Source organism: Dermacentor andersoni, chromosome 11 (assembly GCF_023375885.2).
Source record: "Dermacentor andersoni chromosome 11, qqDerAnde1_hic_scaffold, whole genome shotgun sequence".
Lineage (NCBI taxonomy): Eukaryota > Metazoa > Arthropoda > Arachnida > Ixodida > Ixodidae > Dermacentor > Dermacentor andersoni.
Window position 1 is genome coordinate 3,419,841 of NC_092824.1, and position 23,568 is coordinate 3,443,408.

At 45.3% G+C, this 23,568-nt stretch overlaps 1 protein-coding gene across 2 annotated transcripts in view; it reads left to right on the forward strand.

The window, feature by feature from the left end:
• Positions 1-23,568, forward strand: part of Aldh-III (Aldehyde dehydrogenase type III) — a 232,690-nt gene that overhangs the window by 178,203 nt on the left and 30,919 nt on the right. Inside the window, exon 11 of one of the 2 annotated variants that reach the window (XM_055064319.1) lies at positions 18,482-18,552. The exons of the other annotated variant lie outside the window; for it this stretch is intronic. Within the exon in view, the coding sequence (XP_054920294.1) occupies positions 18,482-18,514 (33 nt within the window). The 3' untranslated portion in view covers positions 18,515-18,552. The remainder of the gene's footprint in view (positions 1-18,481; positions 18,553-23,568) is intronic. 2 annotated transcript variants of the gene reach the window in all.

Below are 23,568 nucleotides of genomic sequence, written 5' to 3' on the forward strand. Positions count from 1 at the left end.
CTGTTCTTCAATAGATCTTAGCATAGTTTCCCCGTCTATACTGCCTGAACTTGAATGGGAAGTTACCCACAACCCTTACAGCAGCGACCACTTCCCTATACTGCTAAGAACATCTAAAGAAAACTAATATCCACCACAGGCTCCTAGGTGGAAGATCGATGCAGCCTACTGGGAGAAATTCCGAACTCTTACTAGTATCTCATGGGCCGACATGTCTTTGTTAGGAATTGATGCTGCTGTGGAGTATTTTACAGTCTTCATAATAGATGCCGCATCTAAATGCATATCTGAAGTAAGTGGCTTGGCATGCAAACGGCACGTCCCGTGGTGGAACGACGAATGTAGGATTGCTCGTAAAAAACAAAACAAAGCATCGGGGTTGCTACGCGCCTCCCCCACTTTGGAGAATCTTATTAACTTTAAAGAAGTAAACTCCGAAGGCAGGAGAACCCGCCGACAGGCCAGAAGAGAGAGTTGGCAGAAGTTTTTATCGGGTATCAACTCGTATACAGTTGAGGCCAAAGTCTGGAACAGGGTTAATAGGATAAGAGGGCGACAACCATACCCTTTGGTAAACGCACAAGGCGATACCCTGCAAGACCAGGCAGATTCACTTGGGGAGCATTTAGAGAGCGTGTCAAGTTCAACCATTTATTCACAATCTTTTCTCAAATATAAACAAATTTAAGAACGAAAGCCATTCACAAGAAAAAGTCCGAGAGAATGAGCCTTACAACCGTCCTTTTAGTATTGCCGAGCTGAGAGCTGCCTTGAGCGCATGCAAGACCTCTGCACCGGGATCTGACAGAATCGTGTATGAAATGATCAAAAACTTACACAATGACACCCAAGTTACACTACTCACACTTTTCAACACCATTTGGGCTGTAGGATACCTTCCAAGTGCATGGAAAGAAGCCATTGTCGTCCCTGTTTTGAAACAAGGCAAGGATCCTTCCTCAGTAGCAAGCTACCGCCCGATAGCCCTCACAAGCTGCCTTTGTAAGGTATTTGAAAAAATTATTAAACGGCGATTCATTCGCTTCCTTGAACTGAGCAAAATGCTTGATCCCTATCAGTGTGGCTTCAGAGAAGGGCGCTCCACAACTGATCATCTTGTACGTATTGAAGGAAATATCCGGGACGCATTTGTACACAAACAGTTTTTCTTATCCATATTCCTCGATATGGAGAAAGCGTACGACACAACGTGGCGTTACGGAATCTTAAGAGACTTGTCAGAAATGGCCATCCATGGTAATATGCTAAACCTAATAGGAAGCTATCTGTCCAATCGTACCTTCCGGGTAAAAGTAGGCAATATACTTTCACATCTTTTTACGCAAGAAATGGGTGTACCCCAAGGAGGCGTGCTCAGCTGCACGCTCTTCATCGTGAAGATGAACACGCTTCATGCTTCATTACCACCGGCCATCTTTTATTCTGTCTACGTGGACGACATTCAAATAGCTTTCAAATCCTGTAACCTCGCAGTGTGCGAGAGACAGGTACAGCATGGCCTGAACGAAGTGTCAAAGTGGGCAGACAAAAATGGATTTAAGATCAATCCTAACAAAAATTTGTGTGTTCTTTTTACAAGAGAGGCCTGATCCCAGATGCTTGCTTATAACTGTGTGGACAACAGATACCTGTAAACAAAGAGCACAAATTTCTAGGTGTTATTTATTTATTTATTTATTTAATTATTTATTTATTTATTTATTTCAGATACCCTCATGGCCCACAGGGCATTATTGAGGGGAGTGGTACACACATTTCAATAAATTTGTACAAAAGGAGACAACGCATATATATAAAACATATATATATATATATATATATATACCGGAACAAATACATAATTCACAACCCGGAACATGAAGTGAGTTTAAAATTATACAATTACCAAGAAACGCTAAGTCACGCACAGAAAAGTTGAAAATTTCAAAACGCCACCATTAGCACAAACATGAACACAGCAAATCTGGGGGGAAAATAAAGAAGGATGCGCATGATAACGAGAAAAATGCAAATGGAACCAAAGCTATGGCAAGCAATAATATGTTGATAATTTCTTCTTAAATTCATCAAAATCTTTCGAAAGTGCAATATCCCATGGTAGCTGGTTCCAGTCCAACGATGTTTTTGGAATGAAAGAATTCCTGCAGGATGTTCTACAGCACTGTGAAACACCAACTTTGCATGGATGATCTAAGCGGGATGAAACATATGTTGGTTACATATGTTGGATACTTGACTATAGACTCACTTTCGTCCCACACATTAAACTTCTTAAAGAAAAATGTCTAAAAACAATGAACATAATGAAACTTCTATCCCAGACTACATTGGGTAGGGACAGGAAGTGTTTAATGAATCTCTATAATAGCCTCATTCGATCACGATTGAACTATGGTGCCGTGATTTATCACTCTGCCGCCCCGCGCGCGCTAGAAATGCTAGACCCAGTCCATCATCTAGGAATCCGACTGGCCACTGGCGCTTTCAGAACAAGTCCCATGCAAAGTTTATATGTAGAATCAAATGAGTGGTTACTTCATCTGCAGAGAACATTCATCAGCCAAACATATTTTCTGAAAGTCCACTCTGATCTTCAACATACGTGTTCTAATACCGTTAACGATATGATATATGCTACACTCTTTCGTAATCATCTCTCCGTAAGACAGCCTTTCTCGCTGCGTGAGAGGGAGCTTAGTCATGAAATGCATGTCCCACTCCTCGAGCTTTGCCTAATGCATCCAGCCAAGCTGCTACTTCCTTGGGAGGGGCACTTATACAGTGCGATACATCTTTCATGCAAGTTACAAAACACGCTCCAGAGATTGAAATCCAAATGCATTTCTGGGAACTCCAGTACAAACACTTCTGCGTGGAGTTCTATACAGACGCATCAAAGTCACACGACAGGGTGTCCTATGCAGCCGTCGGTCCATCCTTCTCGGAATCCGATGTACTGCATCCGGAAACTAGTATCTTCACGGCTGAGGCCTACGCACTATTGTCGGCTGTAAAGCATATAAAGAAATCAGTTATATATACGGACTCCCTTAGTGTTGTGAAGGCCTTGATGTTATTCTGTAACTACAAAAATCTGGTAAATAATGAACTCTACTCCGTCCTGTGTAAAGCATATATATCTAACCAACGTGTGATTATATGCTGGGTGCCTGGACATAGGGGCATCGAGGGTAACATTCTAGTGGACGAGATGGCCACATCAATTTCATTGTATGCAGTTAATCCTACTGCTTCGGTCTCTGTCACAAACCTGAAGCCTTTCTTAAGAAGGAAACTGCGAAACCACTGGCAACGTATGTGGGACGCTGGGACGCAGAAGTAAATAACAAACTGCATGTGATAAAGCCACAGTTAGGTTCTTGGCCCTCCGTAACAAAATCACGGCGAACAGATGTCCTATTCTGTCGCCTCAGAATAGGACACACATTTGGCACGCATAACTTTTTACTCACTGAAAATGATCCTCCAACCTGCGGTAGATGCAGGGAGAGGCTGACCGTCCTCCACGTCCTCCTGGAGTGTCGGGCAGCCGAACCTGAGAGAAAGAAACATTTTACCCTAGCATACTGGCAGCACATCCCCCTTCATTCAGTTATGTTACTCGGCCCAGAACTGCTATTTGACACCAACGCAGTCCTAAGTTTTCTGAAAGATGTGTTGCATGTTCTTAGCCCCACATGTTCGTAGCGTCTCCTCTAGGATGCCGCTGTGTTAACTCTTTCATATAGCACTGCTGCCTCTAGGCCCTTGTGTTTCAAGGGCTCTGGCGAGGCAGCAGTGCTCCAGCTAATTTTAACATCTCATATATTTTCTATTTTGCATCATCCTTTTACGATGGATTTTAATGCTCATAGAACACATTATTTGTCATCAACATAATCTTATTACAGATAGATTTTACGCACTCTAGAGCTACTATTTTAAGGCCCCTTTACAGCCACGCCACACCAACTTCATAGAACTCATACCTACATTGCAAACTCATCACCACGGACCTGGCGCTCTTTGGCCATGTTTGGCCCTTGCGCCAATAAAAAAAACGATACATTCATTGTCTGTGTCTTTAAGCACAAGGTCGCAGGATCGAATCCCGGCCACGGCGGCCGCATTTAGATCGGGGTGAAATGCAAAAACACCCGTGTATTTAGATTTGGGTGCAGGTTAAAGAACCCCAGGTGGATGAAATTTCCGGAGTCCCCCACTTCGGCGTGCCTCATAATCAGATCATGGTTTTGGCACGTAAAACCCTATAATGTTTTTTTTGTCTGTCTTTCAAGTGCCTCCTTGCATTCTTGTTTATATGTGCTACAAGTCTGGCAGCCATTCATAGCTGTTTCTCACATTCCTGTGGCGATTGGAGGCCTATTTTCGCCTGCCATGCGTGTCTCGATTGTATAGGAGACCGCTAACGGGGCCTAGTACATGGTCCTTAAATATACGCACGCATGCGCCATGCACTGAGAAGCAGGGGGAAACCACCTTTGTTTTGGGAAAGCTAGCCAAAAGAAAGGTGGCTAGATGAAAAAACTCAGTCGAGGGGACGTTTAAAGCGAACAAAAGAGTGGGGGTCTTTCTAAAACTCTGAAGGCCTCATTACCCAAAAGACTAGCGCACATAACATGGACACAGACAGAGGAGGTGACAGGACGAGCGCTAAACATCAGCTGAGGTTTTATTGCAAGAGAAAGTACATATATACATTTCGGTGGTGCATGCGTACACAGGGTTAAAACAGTACAAGCACAATCTAATCAAAATGAGGCAAACTATTCTGCAAGTACATTTTTTTCTGTTTTGGACAAGGCAAGTGATGTCGTACTGACTCAGTTATCACCTTCCCTGTCAACGTGATATGCCTCACAAATCTCGCGCCCCCACCTTGTGCCTCCCCTACCAAGCACACACGTGGTATCAAACGCAGGCACGCACCCGCACTGCTTACAATGCTTGGCCAAATGGCCGCCCCCCGCTAATGAATCTGCCAGCGTTCGGTGCTCTCGTAGCCGTTTGTTTAGGCAGCGGCCAGACTGCCCCACGTAGCATCTACTGCAGGAGAGAGGTATGCGGTATACGACCCCAATGATGCAGGGTACAAACTTGCATTCGTGTTTTATGGTGCAGACTGGTTTTTTTCTTTTCATTTACGGCTTTGCACATGCGCACTAGCTTTTCGGGGGCAGCGAACAACACGTCCACGCCTCACTTCCCTCCAACTTTTCTCAGCCGGTGCGATAGCTGGTGCACGTACGGTATAGCTGTACGCTTCAGCTTCTTGCAACTTTTTTCCGCTGCCACGCCAGGGCATCCACCTGCCTTGATTTCTTTCAGGAGGCATTCCGCCACAGCCGTCACGATACCTTTCGGAAAACCGGCGTTCTGCAACCGGAGCACTTGCATCTGCAAACTAACCTCAATTTCATGGTGGCAAGAATTTTCGAGAGCACCACGCAGGCAATTTTTTTGCAATGCCCTGCTTAACCAATTTTGAGTGAGCCGAATTATATGCTAAAATTTCCTTTTTTGTGTGTGGCTGGTATGACCAGCAGATGTGCCCCATGCCAAAGTACAAACACAGCTTGAGGAATCGGAGACACCCGTTCAGCGGCACTTCATGCGGGAACCTTAGTTTGCCAGAACAATCACTGAAAATCTCTAAAGCACTTTTTACAACCTGTGGTTTGTCGCTCTCGTTGTCAACATTCACAAACACAATAAAATCATCTACATATCTAAAACACTTCACAACACGTTTTTCCTCTTTCATGCATGCTGCCATGCGCTTGTCAAATTGGCCTAAAAATATTTTGTTAAGTATTGGAGCTATGCAAGAGCCTATGCAAATACCATGTATTTGCACGAACAACTTGTCGTTAAAACAAATGTAGGTGGAAGAGAGGTAGCACTCAACTAATGCTACAAAGTCGTTTACGGATACCCCGCTACTATTTTGGAACTGGACAGCCCCCCAGCTTTCAATCCGCTCTTTTACTGCGTCTAACAACTGTGTTTGGGGAATGGAATAGAAGAGTTCCTCAATATCAACTGAAAAAGCAAAATTGGCTCGTGAAGCACCGTCTTGCTCACCCCAAAATTAAATCACATCCTTTAAGTTGCTCACACGAAAAGGGTCTACGTCTAGTTGGCTAAGATGCTTTTGTAGGTATTTTGATACCAGACCTTGCGAGGCTTCTTTCTCGGATACAATTGCTCTGAGGGGCATGCCTTCATTGTGGGTTTTTGCAGAAAAAAATATGTTCAGCCCCGGCATATTCGCAGCTTTTACAGACTTGTGCAGTCCTGTCAAGTTGATCTGTTCTCACAGTTTTAATGCCTCTGTTTTTACTTTCCTCCCAGATCTTTCCAAGGGAACAAAATTCTTTTCAATAGCCTGCTTAGCCTTTCATGGTACATCGTTCTGGGCAACGCGACGAAACCACCCTCCTTATCAGCTGTCAGCAAAGAGAGATTGATCTTCCTGAGGTAATGAATTGTTTTGCTCACCACTAGCGTTGCCCCAAGTGAACACGGCTTTCTACCTAACAGGCAATGGACACCTTCGGAAATACATCTAGCTTTCTCTTCCGCCTCTGCACATTGCCCAACTTTCCTAACCATAGTAAGGAGTCTGAGCGGTGTTTCGTTAACCTCATTACAAAATTTAGGCCCGCAGCTCAAAACCCTTTAAACTTTATCTGGGAGACCACATTCCGCTAAACGCAACACTTTTTTCTTAAGCAAGACTGCGAGTCGGCCTAGTTGGAACAAATTCATATTAAACTTATTGTGCGCAACAAACAGGGACGAAGAATAAGCACTCGTCCTTGTGTTTCTTCTGTTCTTCGTCCCTGTTTGTTGCGCACAATAAGTTTTGACTTTTTTCTTTTTATGAACATCTTGGGAATCCTCTTTTGCATTTTTCCAAGCACACAAAGATGGCAGGCCAAAGACCACAGAAACTCGGTAACATTAGCTGCCTCCCTAGCCCAAGTCCTCATCAAGTAGTAGTAGTATAAAACTTTTATTCACATTCAATTTGATCATATTCAGGTCCAGTGGGTGGGTCCCTCAGTCCAGGGCCCCACTGGCGATCGCGGCACGTCGGGCTTGGTTGAAAAAGGCCAATTGGTCCTCCCGCACCGTGCTGGCTAGCCACACCTCCCACTGCCTACTGTTGGAGTTTCGCCCCATAAAGGGTGATTGGATTTCTTGTGGCCGACTCTGGCACGACCATGTGATATGGTTAAGAGATGGCCGCCCTCCGCACCAAGGGCAAGTGTTGGGATACCGGGTGGGGTGTATGTGGTGTAGTAGGAGTAGGTGTGGGTATGTACGGGTTTGTAGTCGGCGCCAGTCCTGCATTTGCGCCGAGTCCAAGGATGTGTCTGGAAAGCTATACCATTGCCTTCCTCGTCTCTGTGCCTCCAAGATATCTTTTGCTGTGATCGGAGATTCTACGAGAGTGCGTTCCGTCGCTCGGATGCTATATTCTCGAGCGAGGCGGTCCGCCGCCCTCTCCTTACCCCTCACTCCGGCGTGCGCCGGACACCACGTAATAGCGTGGTGTTCCGTGAGATTTCTTCCTAGGATTTTGATGGTGAGTTTGGGCAGGGTGCCTGCCATGAAAAGGCGACATGCCGACTGCGAGTCGGTTATGCAGAACGCAGAACGTGCTCTATTTTCAGCGTCATGTATAGCCAGAGCCACCGCAGTAGCCTCTGCTGTGGCCACCGATTCTGTTCTGACTGTTGCGGAAATAGTAGTTTGTGCGTTTGTGGCTACCACAGTGAAAGTTTTGCTATCCTGTTTGCACGCGTCCGTGTAATAAACCTCCGGATTTCTATCGAACCTGCGTTCGAGTGTCCTGGCCCGTGCAAGGCGCCGTTGTCTGTGGTATTTCTCGTTCATGTTTTTAGGGATTGGGGACACAGAGATCTGAGCTCGTATGTTCGGTGGGAGGAGTTCTGTTTGGCCGTTACAATGTGCCGGTCTGAATGGATACCCTAATCGATGGAGAAGTGTTCGACCTTGCTCCGTGGAATTGAGCCTTTCTCGTTGTGCAATCAGTGTTGCAGCCACGAGTTCTTCAAATGTGTTGCTAATACCCATTGCATTAAAGAGGGTCATGCTAGCGCAAATCGGTAGACCAAGCACCGCCTTATAAGCTGTGCGTATAAGGGCATTTATTTTAGTTTCCTCTGAGTTTGATACTTTTTGGAAAGGAAGGCCAAAGGTTACACGGCTTATGATAAATGCCTGTACGAGCCTTATCGTCTCTTCCTCCTTGAAGCCTTTTCTGTTTCTTGCTACTCTGTTTATCATCCTAGACACGCTGTTAACAGTTTTCCGGAGATTTGCGATCGTGTGCCCTACTGCTCCATTTTCCTGTATCCATAGTCCGAGTATCCGAGCTTTAGATACCTCCTTTATTGTTTGACCTCCCAGAGCAAGCTTTATCGGAAGTCTATCGTCCTTTCGTGTATAAGGCGCTCTTACTCGGATTAGTTAGGACTTCTCCGGGGCGCAATTCATGCCAGCTTTTGTTACATGATCCTCAACAATGCTAATTGCCTTCTGGAGGGTTTCGTGACGTTCCCCTAAAGATCCCTTTGCGGTCCAGAGAGTTACATCGTCCGCGTAAATCGCATGTCCTAAGTTTGGGATCCGTTGTAGTTTCACCGCTAGTCCTTTCATCCCTATATTGAAAAGTAGCGGTGAAAGAATTGAACCTTGCGGTGTTCCTCTTTTGGGGGCCTGTAGAACATCTGAGCGGGTGGATCCTAGCCCTATCGTGGCTTTGCGCTTATCTAGAAAGGATTTTATGTATTCATAAGTGCGCTGTCCACAGTGCATGTTCGATAGTTCCGTTAAAATGCTTTCGTGCAAGATGGTATCGAAAGCTTTTTTGATATCTAATGCCACTATGAATCTGTCTGCATTTCCACTCTCTGTGTTTAATACTTCTTCTTTCAGTAGGAGAAACACGTCCTGTACCGACATATGCTGTCTAAAGCCGAACATAGTTTCCGGGAAAAGGTTGCTGTTTTCTATGTACCTAGTGAGTCTCATCTGTATAACTTTTTCAAAAAGCTTACCCAGACATGAGGTAAGGGATATGGGTCGGAGGTTTTTTATGTCCCTCAGTTTCCCTGGTTTCGGTATTAGAATTATCTCTGCATGCTTCCATGCCTGTGGGATTTGACTTCCTTCAGTCCATACATGTTTGTTAAAAAGATCTGTTAGCCCTGTTAAAGCATTGAGGCTAAGATTGCAAATCATGGTGTTTGTTATTTTGTCCGGTCCAGGCACCGTATTTTTCTTGAAAGTTTGCGCTGCCGCGAAAACCTCTGCCACCGATATAGAGGCATCTAGCTCCTCATTGTTCCCTCCTAAATATGTGGGAGTATCATGGTTTTGCGTGGAATTTGCTCCTATATACATGTCTTCTAGTGTGTCTAGGAGATGGGTGTCAGCGTCTCGAAATTCGCATTCAAGTAATCGCAGATCTCGGTTCGTCGCTGTTTTTGTACTTGCAGGATCTATCATGCTTCTCAAAATGGCCCATGTATTTTTTGTGTGAAGGTTCCTTGTAGAGATTCACAGAATTGGTGCCAATTATTGTTTTCTAGTGTTTGTGCATAAGCATTAGCCTCCTGTGTTAGTTGAGCTATACGTATTTTGAGCTTTCTATTTAATCTTTGTCTTTTCCATCGTCTCGTCAGGCTTCTGTGTGCTTCCCACAAATGTATGAGGCGGCTGTCTACCGCTGTTATATCCGATGTTGTAGCAATCTCCCTCGTTCCTCTTTCGTGTGTTTCGCGTATTTGCTCCACCCAGGTTTCAATATCTTCTGTGAAAATGAGCTGCTCTTGTTTATCTCGATATACAGTCCAGTCTGTAATGCAAGCCCTCCCTAGGGAACGACGGATTTTGGGGGAATTGATACCTATCGAGACAATGTTATGGTCACTACCCAAATTTTCCTCCAAATTTGTCCACCGCGTCTCCCCTGGATGGCTCGAGAAAGCTATATCTGGGGTTGTATCCGCCGCTACACTATTGCCTAAACGTGTGTAACACCCCGGTATTGTAATGAGTTCTAACCCGTATCGATCTGTCGTCTCAACTAGTGATTTTTCCTTCACTGAGTCTTTGTTGTAACCCCAGCCGGAGTGTGGTGCATTGAAGTCACCAACCACTAGCAGCTTGTCTTTTCGCTCCATGGCTGATATTGCATAAATTAGTAGGGTATCGAAGCATGGTGCTCGCTCTCGAGGAGGACTGTATATATTTACGATTACAGTCTTGGCTTTATTTCTTTTGCATGGCCACACCGTTAGTATTTGATGCTGTGTGTCGTGCTGTGGCATATACGTGACGCTGAGGGCCAGGTCTTTTCTCGCAAAGCTGGCGACCCTAGGATAATCAGGATTGGAATACGTCTCGTATCCTTTGTTTTTGTGTAATTTGCCCAATTTCTTGTAGGCATATAATGTCGGGTAGGACTGGCGCTGACTGTATATATTGCGCAAGGGCAGCCTGTTTGTTACGTAACGTACAGCAATTCCACTGCCATACCTCAAGGTTTTCAGTGTTTCTGTGTGTCGTGTCAGCCATGAATGGTACTATCGCTATCCGTCGTCTCTATCACTTTGGGACGACGGGTAGGAGCTCCTGGGCTATCATTAATGCGTTTTCGTGTGGTTACTTTGGTGCAGCTTAGGGAGTCGTCTACGTGTCTCTTAAGAGCACGCAATTCTGCGAACATTATCTGTACTTGATGTGTGATTGTTTCCAGCTGCTTGCCTATGGGCTCTTCTGGTGTTGGTGTGGGTTTACTAACATGTGTTGTAGACGCTTCTTTTGTTTTGTTTGCGAGGTCGTGTATTGTTTGCTTAAGGGCAGCCATCTCCTTCTTCAATTCTGCCAGATTGGCTTTTAGTGATCTATTTTCTTCTATAAGTTTCTGATCCGCTACCGATTTGTGATTCGCATGATGTTGTGCAGTGGGAGCTGCAACTTGCGCCCAGCTTACCTTTGGTGCCGCCATTTGTGGTTGGCCAATGGTTTCCCTGGACTGAGGGTGTTGAGGTGTTGCGTTCTTCATCTTGGACTTCTCTGGTCCCCGCCCGGTTTCTTGACGGTGTACTTCCGGGAAATTTTCCTGGTCGAAGAGAATAGATCCTTCCGTGGTATATCCGTGCTCTTCTTCCTCCGACTCGAACCACCTTTGTTTACGCTTGAGGCTGCGTTTCTTTGATGGCTTCCGTTCTTGGCGTCCTGACGACGGTTCTGGTCGGCGAACCTGTTTTAGACGCTTTCTGCAGCTTCGGTCCCCCGTTAGGTGGGCTTCACCGCACGAGGAACTCTTCGAGTTACATTCGTGTCCGTCTGCAGGATCTTCCGTTCCACAAATTCTACACACACACAGTTCCGGTTGTGGGCACACATCAGTTCTGTGACCCACCCTTTGACATGTTTTGCAGACTTGCACTGTATTTCGATACGGATAGCAGGCCATTTTGCCTCCCTCGTAGTACACATATCTTGGTACTAGGTTTCCGAAGAATACAATGACTGCACTCTTAGTGTCCCCCAGCATTCGTGCGTGAGCGACTTCCACATTTAGCGTGCGCACTCTGATTTTCGATTTAAGGATGTCTGAGGGCGTACGTGGGTTGAGTCCGTGGATTACCCCCTGAACTGCTCCGTCCCCCAGAGCTACATACACTTTCACCGCATGGGGTTTTCTATTTATCTTGAGTGATGTAATCTGGCGCAATGTGTTTGCGACTTCCTTTTCTGGGGTTGAAACAATTACAATGTTCGATCCAGGCTTAATACGTAGCAAAAACTGCTCACCTTGGATCTTTTCATTGCAAGCCTTTATAATAGCACGGGCCATCATGGGAGTTGTAATTGCTTGAAGCGGGAGTCCTTGATGTGGTCTCACAATGACCTTGAAATTGTCCTTTGGTAAGGGTGGTAGTTTCTTCCCGTTGCGTCTCGGGCGAAATCTTGGCTTGTCTGCGTTCTTTGGAGATTCATTCTTCCGGTGCTCCTGCGCACGTTCTCTCCGTTGCATTTTTCTTTCCCTGACGGACACAACTGTGGTCCATCCCTCTTGGGCGTCTTGAATGCGTTTGTCGGTCGTATTCTCGCCGCTGTTGATGGTGGACGGTGATGGGCTTATCCCTGCGTCGGTGGTCATCGCCTGGTGCGGTCAGATGTCCGTGCAATCCATGTGCTCTTCGGTGTTGGAATCATGGCTGGTCGAGGCTCTTCCCACTGAACCGCTTTTCGCACAACGCGCAGGAGTTTGAGACGCCATATGCCAGTCCTCATCAAGGCATCACAGGTTACCTGGCAGCTTGTCCTGGTCGCGGCATGCAAACGTAGGCACGAATGGAAATACCGGATGTGTCTCCAGAGTTCGGCATGGAAGATCTTGGTGATTCTTCTAGGATGTCGCACGGACGCTTGGCAGGGATGGAACAAGGCTTGCACATCAGGTGGTACCAGTCCATTCTTCAGGGCGAAGGGTAGCGCTCTTGCCCGATAGGTAGTTACTGCTATTAGGTTCACATAGGTAACTGAGGGATCTCGACACATAAAAGAAGGAAGCACAGGGCCCGAAGTACAAGAAATCAAAGCGATCAAGGCAGAAAGATGGGCTAGTTGGTGTGACATCATTACTCAAAAGACTAGTGCAAATAACATGGACACAGACAGAGGAGGCGACAGGACGAGCGCTAAACATCAAGTGAGGTTTTATTGCGAGAGAAGGTACATATATACATTTCGGTGGTGCATGCGCACACAGGGTTAAAACAGTACAAGCACAATCTAATCAAAATGAGGCAAACTATTCTGCAAGTGCATTTTTTCTTTTTTGGACAAGGCAAGTGATGTCGTGAAAGAGGAAAAGCGTGTTGTGAGGTGTTTTAGATATGTCGATGATTTTATTTCGGTTTTCTGAAAGCTATCGCGACGGCTGTGGCGGAATGCCTCCTGAAAGAAATCAAGGCAGGTGGACGCCCTGGCGTGGCAGCGGAAAAAAGCTGCAAGAAGCTAAAGCGTACAGCTATACCGTACGTGCACCAGCTATCACACCGGCTGAGAAAAGTTGGAGGGAAGTGCGGCGTGGACGTGTTGTTTGCTGCCCCCGAAAAGCTGGTGTGCATGTGCAAAGCCATAAACGAAAAGAAAAAACCGGTCTGCACCATAAAACACGAATGCAAGTTTGTACCCTGCATCATTGGAGTCGTATACCGCATACCTCTCTCCTGTGGTAGATGCTACGTCGGGCAGTCTGGCCGCTGCCTAAACGAACGGCTACGAGAGCACCGAACGCTGGTAGATTCATTGGCGGGGGGCGGCCATTTGGCCAAGCATTGTAAGCAGTGCGGGTGCATGCCTGCGTTTGATACCACGTGTGTGCTTGGTAGGGGAGGCACAAGGTGGGGGCGCGAGATTTGTGAGGCATATCACGTTGACAGGGAAGGTGATAACTGTGTCAGTACGATATCACTTGCCTTGTCCAAAACAGAAAAAATGTACTTGCAGAATAGTTTGCCTCATTTTGATTAGATTGTGCTTGTACTGTTTTAACCCTGTGTGCACATGCACCACCGAAATGTATATATGTACCTTCTCTCGCAATAAAACCTCACTTGATGTTTAGCGCTCGTCCTGTCGCCTCCTCTGTCTGTGTCCATGTTATTTGTGCTAGTCTTTTAAGTAATGATGTCACACCAACTACCCCAGCTTTCTGCCTTGATCGCTCTGAAGGCCTCCCTGTAAACTTACTATACTTGGTTTCATACATCAGGTGCAACGCTGTGGAGGCTAGAGATACTTTTTTCAGTGGCTGCATTCGCACTTAAAAATAGTTCGGTGTTCTTTTGACTGATTCTTGCAAAAATGTTCTTTGTATAAGCTCCGTTCTGAATGAAAAAAAAAAAAAAAAAAGAATTTACTTTTAGAAAGAAACAAATCATGTACTGATACGGCTGCTAACATGTCGTTTTAGATCACTTTGCTTTTCATTTGTTTTTTATATGCAACCTGTCGTGCCAGCCTCACGTGCATACTCACGCGGGCAATCACCACTGGCGTGCATCGAAGTATAGACCGTTGCATAGATGGAACGCATAGAGGGATAAATTTCAGTGACCGTACTTCTTGCGGGGCTTCCACAGCATTGCACCTGATGTATGAAACGGAGTATAGGCATCTCAGTGCTCCTAATGTGACCGGAGATGGCACATGTGCATGTGTAAATTAAGGAACACATGCTCTTTCCCCTAACAGTGACACCTTTTCTCATTTGGTATGCTTTGTAGCATAACAAGGCTGTATTGAGGCGAACCTAACTTTAAGTGTAAATTATGCCAAGTGAGTAAGCTGTTTTTCTGCCTTTTAATTCGACTCACCAGATATTTGACCAGTTTCATAGGTCCTATCAGGATTGAATTAACTTAAGTCGACTGTATTGTGTGCCCTTAAATTTGTCCTTGTGACAGAACTAATTCCTTGGTCTTGTGAAAGGTGAACTTAATGATGACAGGACGATGGTAGTCATGTGAATGGCAGCTGAGGCGATAAGCGCATTCTATTTCTTTTGGGTCAGTGCTTATGTTTAGATGATTGCGGCAGTGACAAGTGTTTAGTTCCTCGGCCTGTGTAAAAGTTTCTGATGACAAAGCATCCGGAAGGTTGTGAAAAGGCAGGTTAGTCAGCCTCGAAGTATTTTCAGCATGTTCATGTGAGCTTCAAGGTTCTGCACTAGGCGAGCCATCTGAGCTATGTGTGTTCTTACAGAAGGCAATCAGTTTGCACAATGGCAAGGTTATGGTAAACGTATTTCAGGACAGCCATCCACTGACTTGAAGCTCTTTAAACCTCATTGATTAGTGTCATTGGACCTCCGGGCTCTTTTACCTCATAGATTCTCTTGCTTGTTTGCGCCAGGTTTTGCCTAGCACATGTCTTGACGGGAAGGTGTGTGTGTGTAATAAGCAGCTCCATATGTATTTTAGAATCACTGTCTCCTGAAGGTAGCAACGAAGTTGTGCAAAATGCTTTTGCGCAACAGCTTTCTCCTCACGGATCCACCATATCTTTCAGAAAACAAACATCATTGTTTACGTGCTTGGCATCAAAAGTACTCTCAAGAACTGTAGTATTCTTCTCGTGCTTTCGAAGAACAGAAGCATAATCCACGTACACTGTTTAAAGCCTTCTCACTTCCTTGTTTGCCTCCAGAAGTGCCTTCATTATGGAAGGAAGGAATGTATACAGTGCTTCAGAGAAAAACACATCAAACACCCTTACTCAGCCTTGGCAGCTCTCCAAAAGCAATGCACGCACTGATGTGCCTTTTTCCGTGACTACTGCGATAAGGCTGCGGTGACCAGCTGGAGCCCGCACTTGGTGGTGCTGAAGAACAGGGCAGTTGTCATGCTGCAACACAGTCGTGTGGCTGGGAAGTGACATGAGGGAGGGCAACTGGGTCGAGGATGTTGCAGTAATTGTTGTCCACGAGTTTTCCTTGCAGCCTGACAAGAGGTCCAAGGCCACCGTTGCTCATGCATCCCCACGCGCTGACTGTCCTTTCGCTTGCAGCGAGTGGCTAGACAAACTCTGGCCTGTAGCCGAAATATGAAGTAATTGAGGTTAAGTAAGCAGGTTGTATGATCTGTACAGTGTGTTATGAGGCCATGCAAATTGCGAGTTTCTTCATCAAAGTGCAAGTTTGTTATGAAATTTTCTGAACAAGACATGCTATTATTGTATTTGAGGCTGCATTACTAGATTCTGTACTTCTTCAGAACAGAATCATATGTGGAACGCTGAGCGTTCCACATATGCCATGCAAGGCTTTCCTAGTAACGAAACTACAAACAGCTTGGGAAAACTCTATACATTGGAGTTTACACTGCTGTTTTGTTGTAATTTGTCGCACTAGCGGCCCTTGAAGTGTAATGTAATGTCATTGGGGATACCATTTCTATATATTGGCTGCCATTTTTATGCATTACTACCAGAAAAAATTCAAATGCCATTGACATTTTTAGCATTATTCCCATTTATCATCAGTGATTGGTTTCGCTTGACAGGTAGCCTTGCATAAATGATCCTGTATTTTGTTTTAGGGAACATTGGCACCTTTTACAAAAGGTCTGATGCTGTCTTCATGCTACAAGGACGAACTTAGAACTATTGACAATCGAAACAGAAGATTGTTCAAACAGCATAGTTTTAATAAGCACTGAGCGGTGCAGTCAGGGTGCCAAATGCACAGGTAGTGAAGGATGATATGTCTGTAAAAACGACCTTCTTCCAATCCTGCAGCGCCCAATGTGCATGACACTGCATAAACTGAAGCTGCTTGTTCTTGTTGGCAGCATGAAAGAGGACCTTAGGACTTTCTGTGCAGCAGTTCTGCCTTTCAGACCTGCCTGATATAAGCAGTGCTTCACAGTAGTTTTTGAAACATTCATGCTAAGGGTTTCTTTGATCTCTTGAACCCTAGATCTGCCAACAACAGCAGCTATGATGGCAAGGTCATCCGTGTGGCCCAGCACTGCGGCTACCGAGGAACGTCTTTTATGGGGCGGTTGCTCTTTTATGCCTGAATAATTCGGTTAACTATTTTTAGTGGCTGCTGTGTTATGTTTAGAAATAGCGCATTCACTATACTGTCCTCACCATAGTTCCACAATACACTGCCTCTCATTGTCTGGAACTCAAGCCATGGTGAAATCATGGGCATTGACGAGTGATGTAAATCTTTTCACAGCAGGCAGTTGTTCATGTAGTGAGGAGGTCCACAACACACAGCAGTATTGCTGCTGATGAATAAGGCTACATTTATTTGATTTTAGACATTTTCGGTCAGCCACGCAGACCGCTGAGAATGATTAGTGGCTAGAATTACACCTGAAGGTGATTTTCCACTGTTGAAAAGCCCTTTGAAGCAGGAACTAGAAGTGGTTGCTTTCGAACACGAACTTTGCGAGTGGCTTGCTTCGCAGTGGTTCAAACCACGAGCGCAGATGGTGAAAGAGCACCATCCACAGCACTCGCTGCACCTGCGCGAAACTCCTTGCAGCCGGTGGCCAGTGGTGGTGGTGCTGAGCAGGGGCCATGTGCCTCCAGTGTTTGCTCTATTGGTAAATCACTGTGTACATTGATGGGTCTTTGTTCATGCTAGTCATGAGGATTTTTTTTTTTTGTTGGGGACATACTTCTTAAGCCTGTTCAGATAATTATTTGGTATAGATAGTTAGGTTTTATTAACCTACTCAATCGATATGGTGCCATGGAAAAAGTTGGAGTGTGTTGAGAAGTGAGCAATGCGTTTAAAGCAACCTACAATATATTGCAATCCTTTATTTAAAACTACAAAAAAGTCTGTGAAGTAAGAAAAAGTCACAATGCACCAGCAATTGACTCAAACAGCATGGCTTGAACAAACAAAGCTCGACATACAGTGGGCACCATTTCCGTAAAGCTTTTATTTCTCGGCCACATTTATTTGCACAGCTAGTATGTAACTTTATACGGTTCTGTGAATTCAGATAACTTTTTCTTGGTCTGCCTGTTGTATTAGTACACTCATGTTGATTGAGCTTTACTAAGCTGCTCTGAAATACATATGTTGTGCGCCAAAATGAGTAATTTCACTCCAAACCTGCTCCGAAGGGCCAAATTTGCTACTCCTGGAGCTGCTCCAAAACACTCTTGGGCAGTTCCACCCCTGTGTTTCCTTTTAGAGTGCAGCTCTTCAGCACCCGTTCCTGCAATGAGCGCCGGTGTCAGCCTTGCCCCTTGTAACCGAGTGAGCGAGCACAGCAAAAGGATGAAAGTGCAAATGCGGAGCACGGATGAAAGATGGCGAAGCGAAGAGAGTGCAAGGGGGAAAGCAGAGAAGGAGGGCATGGCAAAAGCTTGAGAAGAAAAGGGTAGTGCTGCACACAACAGGCTTTGTGATGACGATGGCTACGAGATGGCACCAAAGTAGCGCACGTCATTTCTATGGAAACAAAGCGCTGTATGAGTGGTCTGTTTGTTGCAGCTGCTGTTAATTGCGTCCACACATCACGATTAGTGGGGCAGTCATGCCACATTTCACTCCATTTGTAACAGCTGCACGAGACGGATTGTCCACACAAGCCAATATATTGCAAAATGAAAATGTGTAGAGCCGCACTCAAATTTTGCACTAGGGAGTATCGTAATCATTAGTGAACTTTCTTGTCTTCCTTTTGCAGCAAGGTATACTAAAAAGAATAAATCATTACCACTTTCTTAAGTACATTGATGATGCAACACCCTCTACTGTGTGCCGATTGTATTCTGAGCTTTTTGGCAGCTGCAGTGCTTAGCGAAGCCAATTTGTGTGGACGCACTAATCCGCATGTTTTGCTTCTGGCAGGATGGCAGCAAGCTGCCGCAGAGGCGCGACTGACCCCCAAGTGCACTTTGAGCACAACCAGTGTATGCAAGGTACTACGCACCATTTGCTATATTCACTCAGCTTGTCAAGCATAGAGGTTTGGCCTTGTAGGTAAGGCATACTTTGGACTGTTTAAATGCATGAAACGATGAGGACAAACAAGATGGATGCACATAAGCTCTTACTTCAACAGAGGCATTATTGGAAACGGGTGCGCATATTTATACTAATGCATATCACACATGCGGGAGCAAAGATGCCATGCATGCTTAATATCATGTTCGGAAATGAAGTTGCTAAAGTTGGCTTTACTGTGTTTCTCCACTTGCCTGTCCTCAATGTTGATGCCACTTGAATGATCCAAAGTTCACTCAGCTGTTGAGTGCAGCATTGGGCTTCATCAGTTATACACCTCTGGACTGTTAAGGCACTCTGACACTGCCAAAGGGACACGTCGCATGACCTATACTGTTTCATGCGCATAGCAGGCAATGCAGGTCATGTGGCCATAGAAGTACATTTAAACCTTGATATAACAAAGTCGTTAAAATTGGCAATTTGTTTTGTGACATCAAAATTTCATTGAAATTCAACCGTTTATGGAAATAAGTACAGTCGCCTATGGATCTTTTTACGTGGAAGGGGGCGGACAATTTTCTAAATTAGTGGGCAACAGGAAAAAGCAAAATTAAATGGAAAGAAAGTTCATTTTATTCAATTGGAGAGATGGCAACAAAAGATACCGTTTCATGCCGTGTCGACAATATTGTCGACACAGTCGCTGATCTTCAGATTAGCGATCCAAAGCAAAGCCAGCCATGCTTTTGCATCAACTCCGCATTTACAACTGATAGTGTCGCCCGCAGTGCGATGACGGTATCATGAAAAGCGCCAGCAGCAGGGAATGAATGCTTCGTCTGCCTCTCGCTTCCACGAGTATCCGAAACTCGAGGTTACGCAGCCTACCAGTACTAAATGCACGACAAGACAGCACACATGATGCCACAGCGTCTTGACACTCCACTCTACGCTCGCGCATAAGATTACCTCTAAAGAAGAGCATGCGGGCCGCATATGCACATGCACTGAGCTGCGCTGACAGCCATGTGCAGCCATGCCGGCGCTAGAAGAGCAAGTGCGCACGAACTTTCCCCTTTTCCCCACCTTTTTCCCTCTCCCTTTGCAAACACTCGTTCCCCTCCCCACGTTCCTCTTGCTCGCATGAGAAGACAGCTCTCATCAAGCCATCATTCCTCTCTGCTCACCCTCGCATGATTTCACTCGCAGCCAAAGCATACAGCGCGTGTGGCACAATAGGATCTTATCAGACTTGGGACTTTCTTTGGAACATGACGCTGCTGCGCTTCGGCGGTTGCTCATGGTCTCATGGCTGGCTTGCAGTTTGACAGGTGCATTTGGCAAGAGCCGTTTGTAATTCATCCACTTCACCATCTGCATCCGTCGAAGTTTCCATTTATTGTGTCTATTTCTTCGAGGCGGCAGTGAAATTTTGTTGCATAGAAATCGTGTATATAGCACACTCCATTATATTGAGGTTCTAAATGCATGGTGTTCTATGGACAAGAAGTTATTAAAAAGGTAAATACTTCGTTATATTGAGAAGTTCCTTATATCAAGGGTTAAGTATCTCACTATTTCGGCATCTTCGGGGTTTTATAACAAAAGAAATGCGTTTTGTAGACGCATACTTCTGTTTTTAGTTTGCAAGAAACCTTTTGAAAATTTGTCTGAAATATTTTTAGCTTCGTCGTCATAGCTAAAATGCCCCCCCAAAAAAACCCCTAATTTCGGTGTCAGTCATTGGCAGTTGGTCAAAAACCAAAGTTTGGAAATTTTTCACGAACATATTGTGGGTGTCATAAACTTAACTTTCCTTGGGTGAATAGTACTAGTAGTGCAGATTTACGGGAAATATGTTGGCGGGGTACAGTATGTTAGTTTTATTGATATAACACTGTTTTCCATCCTTAGTGAATATGAATTTTTTTCAAGAAATACGTGCTAAGATTTGCAAAGCAAAGGTTGATTCCTTTCTATAGAGACATTTTGCCACCTCATATAAAAATTTCACTGAAAACTATAACTAGTCGGGGCCCCCTTTAGCCTGTTCTTATCTGAGCTCGCTCTCCACTCATTTGGTAGTAAATAGGTTCACTTTTGAAGCCTTTCTTGTAATGCATGCATCTTATTTAGTGACATAAGGGTATGAAACGGAATTTTACACTGAATTACATTATGCATATGTGACTTATTACTTTTTGGTCATGGATGGAAACTGAAAGAGAAGTCTACGAGCCTTCATAGCTTCTCTGCTATGCATGAAATGGAGCACCACTTAGCTGCTGGAGACTGTCCGTGCCAGAAAAAGACGCTCTCCTTGCTAGTAGCCCCTCTTCAGCATTCGCACTCTTTTCACTCTAGCAGAGCAGTGCATGCCATTATCACTAACATATTATGAAAGCAATTCATTAGGCTAAAAAAGTGTAATCACGTTCTGCATGGTCCTCAAAGCTATAAAGCTCGTGACGCCCATTTACGCTAGGTCCATTTGTGTACTGCACTGCTGAGAGTGGCTCGGACAGAGAGTGCGTGCATTAATCACTAAATCGCACCATCTACTAAATATCGGCTTGCAAACGCTGCTCAAACTTGACAACACAAGGGATCAACATGAGAACTGCAGTTGGTGCAAAGCTCTGTTAGCATAGGCACAGGAGGGCCCCGAAGGTGGGCTGCTAGGAAACGGGTGAAAGTGTGTAGTCGTTAGTTCCACATCCCATGAGTGCCTTCGATGGTTTCTTCTATTGCATTTTGTTTAACAGGCCACTGCATTGTATACTAGCTATGTTTGTATCATTGAGCATTTCTAAAAAAAAAAAATGGAAGCTTTTGCCTCAGAGTTTAAAACTGGGCGAGTTGGTTATAATAGTGGTAACACAAGATAGAGAAGTGCACAGCACATGTGGTGTCCTGTGTACTTTGCTGTCTTGTGCTGCCATTAGTTTTGTGCTGCTTTTACTAAGAAGCTTATGATTCGAATGGACGAGGACAGCCCATGTTCAAGTGCTAGAACCTTTACTCAGATTATCCATATTAGCAACCAGAGTTGTTTATGCCCACTGCCTTGGGAAGCACAATGCAAGATTTTGTGCAGGTTGTTTTTCATTTTTAGGATGATGCAACTTTTGTGTCTGTTTGCGCTAAGGAGAGCTCTGAAAGTAAACCTACACATTTGACTGTACTATAATTAGTGGTAGTGGATTTAGCGCATGATTGCAGGTTGCGTGAGATAACCTGTGCACAAAATGCACATCGCACAACAATGTAGCGCATGAAAGTGTAGTAGCGTGATAAGCAATTATAGAACAAGTGCTACGCGGTTTATTGATGGTCAGTGGGAAGCCGTCACGTCGGGTCCAGTACAGAGAGCAGCCGAGCGGATCCAGTCAAGTGCCAGCACGAGGAAGGCAGCAACACCGTTCCTTCGGTCTTTGTGTTCATCACTTCAGGAGCCATGCAGCCGTAAAGACACTTGGGCTATCTTCATCATTACAATGGCCCCATGACAGAAGAGCAGCCGTCCGGGTAACTCGCAGTGACGACACAATAATTGGATCGTAATATGGTTTCAGCGGGCTGACATGCACAGTCTCGCAACTGTGACGCTGCAGGTCGTCAAAGGTTCGACCACATAGTTTACCGCAGATGTACAGGCGATGATTCGATAGGCGACAATCGGCATTGAGCCAGAAGCTTAAACGAAAGATCAAGAACATGGGGCGGAATCCACAAACAAATGAGGGAGCCGACATGGAATGTGGTAGTGCTCAGGTCGTTGTCACGTCGATTCCACTGGTGAGTTTGACCTTCCATCGTTAAGGTACGCGCAAGTTGGCGGCATTCTTCAGTGTACTTTACTACTTCTGATATGGGCCAATATTTGGAAGCATCGGGTTGCTATGACAGTACTGTATCGAGCATGCACGAGGGTTCTCATTAATATAACAAAAAGAATGGCGAAAAACCTGTGGTCGCTTGAGTCGCGCTATTGTAAGCGTAGGTTACAAAGAGGAGAACAATGTCCTTGTTGGAGTGGTTCGACATGATGTTTGTAGTGACTGTCACCAAGAGCATGATTGAAGCGCTCACTTATTTCATTGGTTTGAGGATGGTACGCGGTAGATGCGCAGTGATGTCATGGCACTTGGCATATAGTGCTTCAACCACTTAGGGCAGAAAGACATGTCCTCTTTCACTGAGGAGTTCTCAAGAAGTGCCATGTCGAAGCACGAATTGCACAGGATGAAGAAAGCAACCTTGCATGCTGTAGCAGCAGGTAGGGTGGCTGTCTCAGCATATTGGGTGAGACGGTCAACACCAACGCCGGCATCTACCTGGAAGCCGATTATCCATCAGCTTCCAGACGGAGTGCATGGGAGTGGGCCGTAAAGGTAGATGCCGATCCGATTGAAAAGACTCGCAAGGCAAGGTAGAGTCTGACGAGTTCCAGTCGAGCTTTGCAGATGAACCTTGCGTTATTGGCATGTACTTGAGAACAAAGGTGTACATACCATGCCTCTAGAAGCATTGGTACAACCTTGCTTAAGTTTTCAGCACACCTGCATGAGCACTCTATGGGTCAGCATGAAAAGCAGCGTCAGAGCCCATGTGACGAGGTATTACAAGAAGCCACTTGCGACCATTTAATACTGTCATGTGGTAGTGGCTGTCAAGAAACACAACAGCAAAACTATCAGTAGCTTAACTAACTTTTATTGGGCAAACCTGTGCCCACTAAAGCAAGTTACTGAACCATTGAACTGAAGTCATTGGACACGGAGTGCCCCCTGGTGCATCACTATAGTTTGTGCATCCGCAGCTTCCTCGGTCACTGGCAGCTGGTGGTGCGCCTGGGCCAAGTATAGTTGTGTGAATACCTTCTCACCCCATAGGAATGCAAGCAGATGGCCGATCACTGGCTCAGGATATGCAATGGGCTGCAGGGCCTTGTTAAAGGTGCACTTGTAGTCAGCACAAATGCGAAT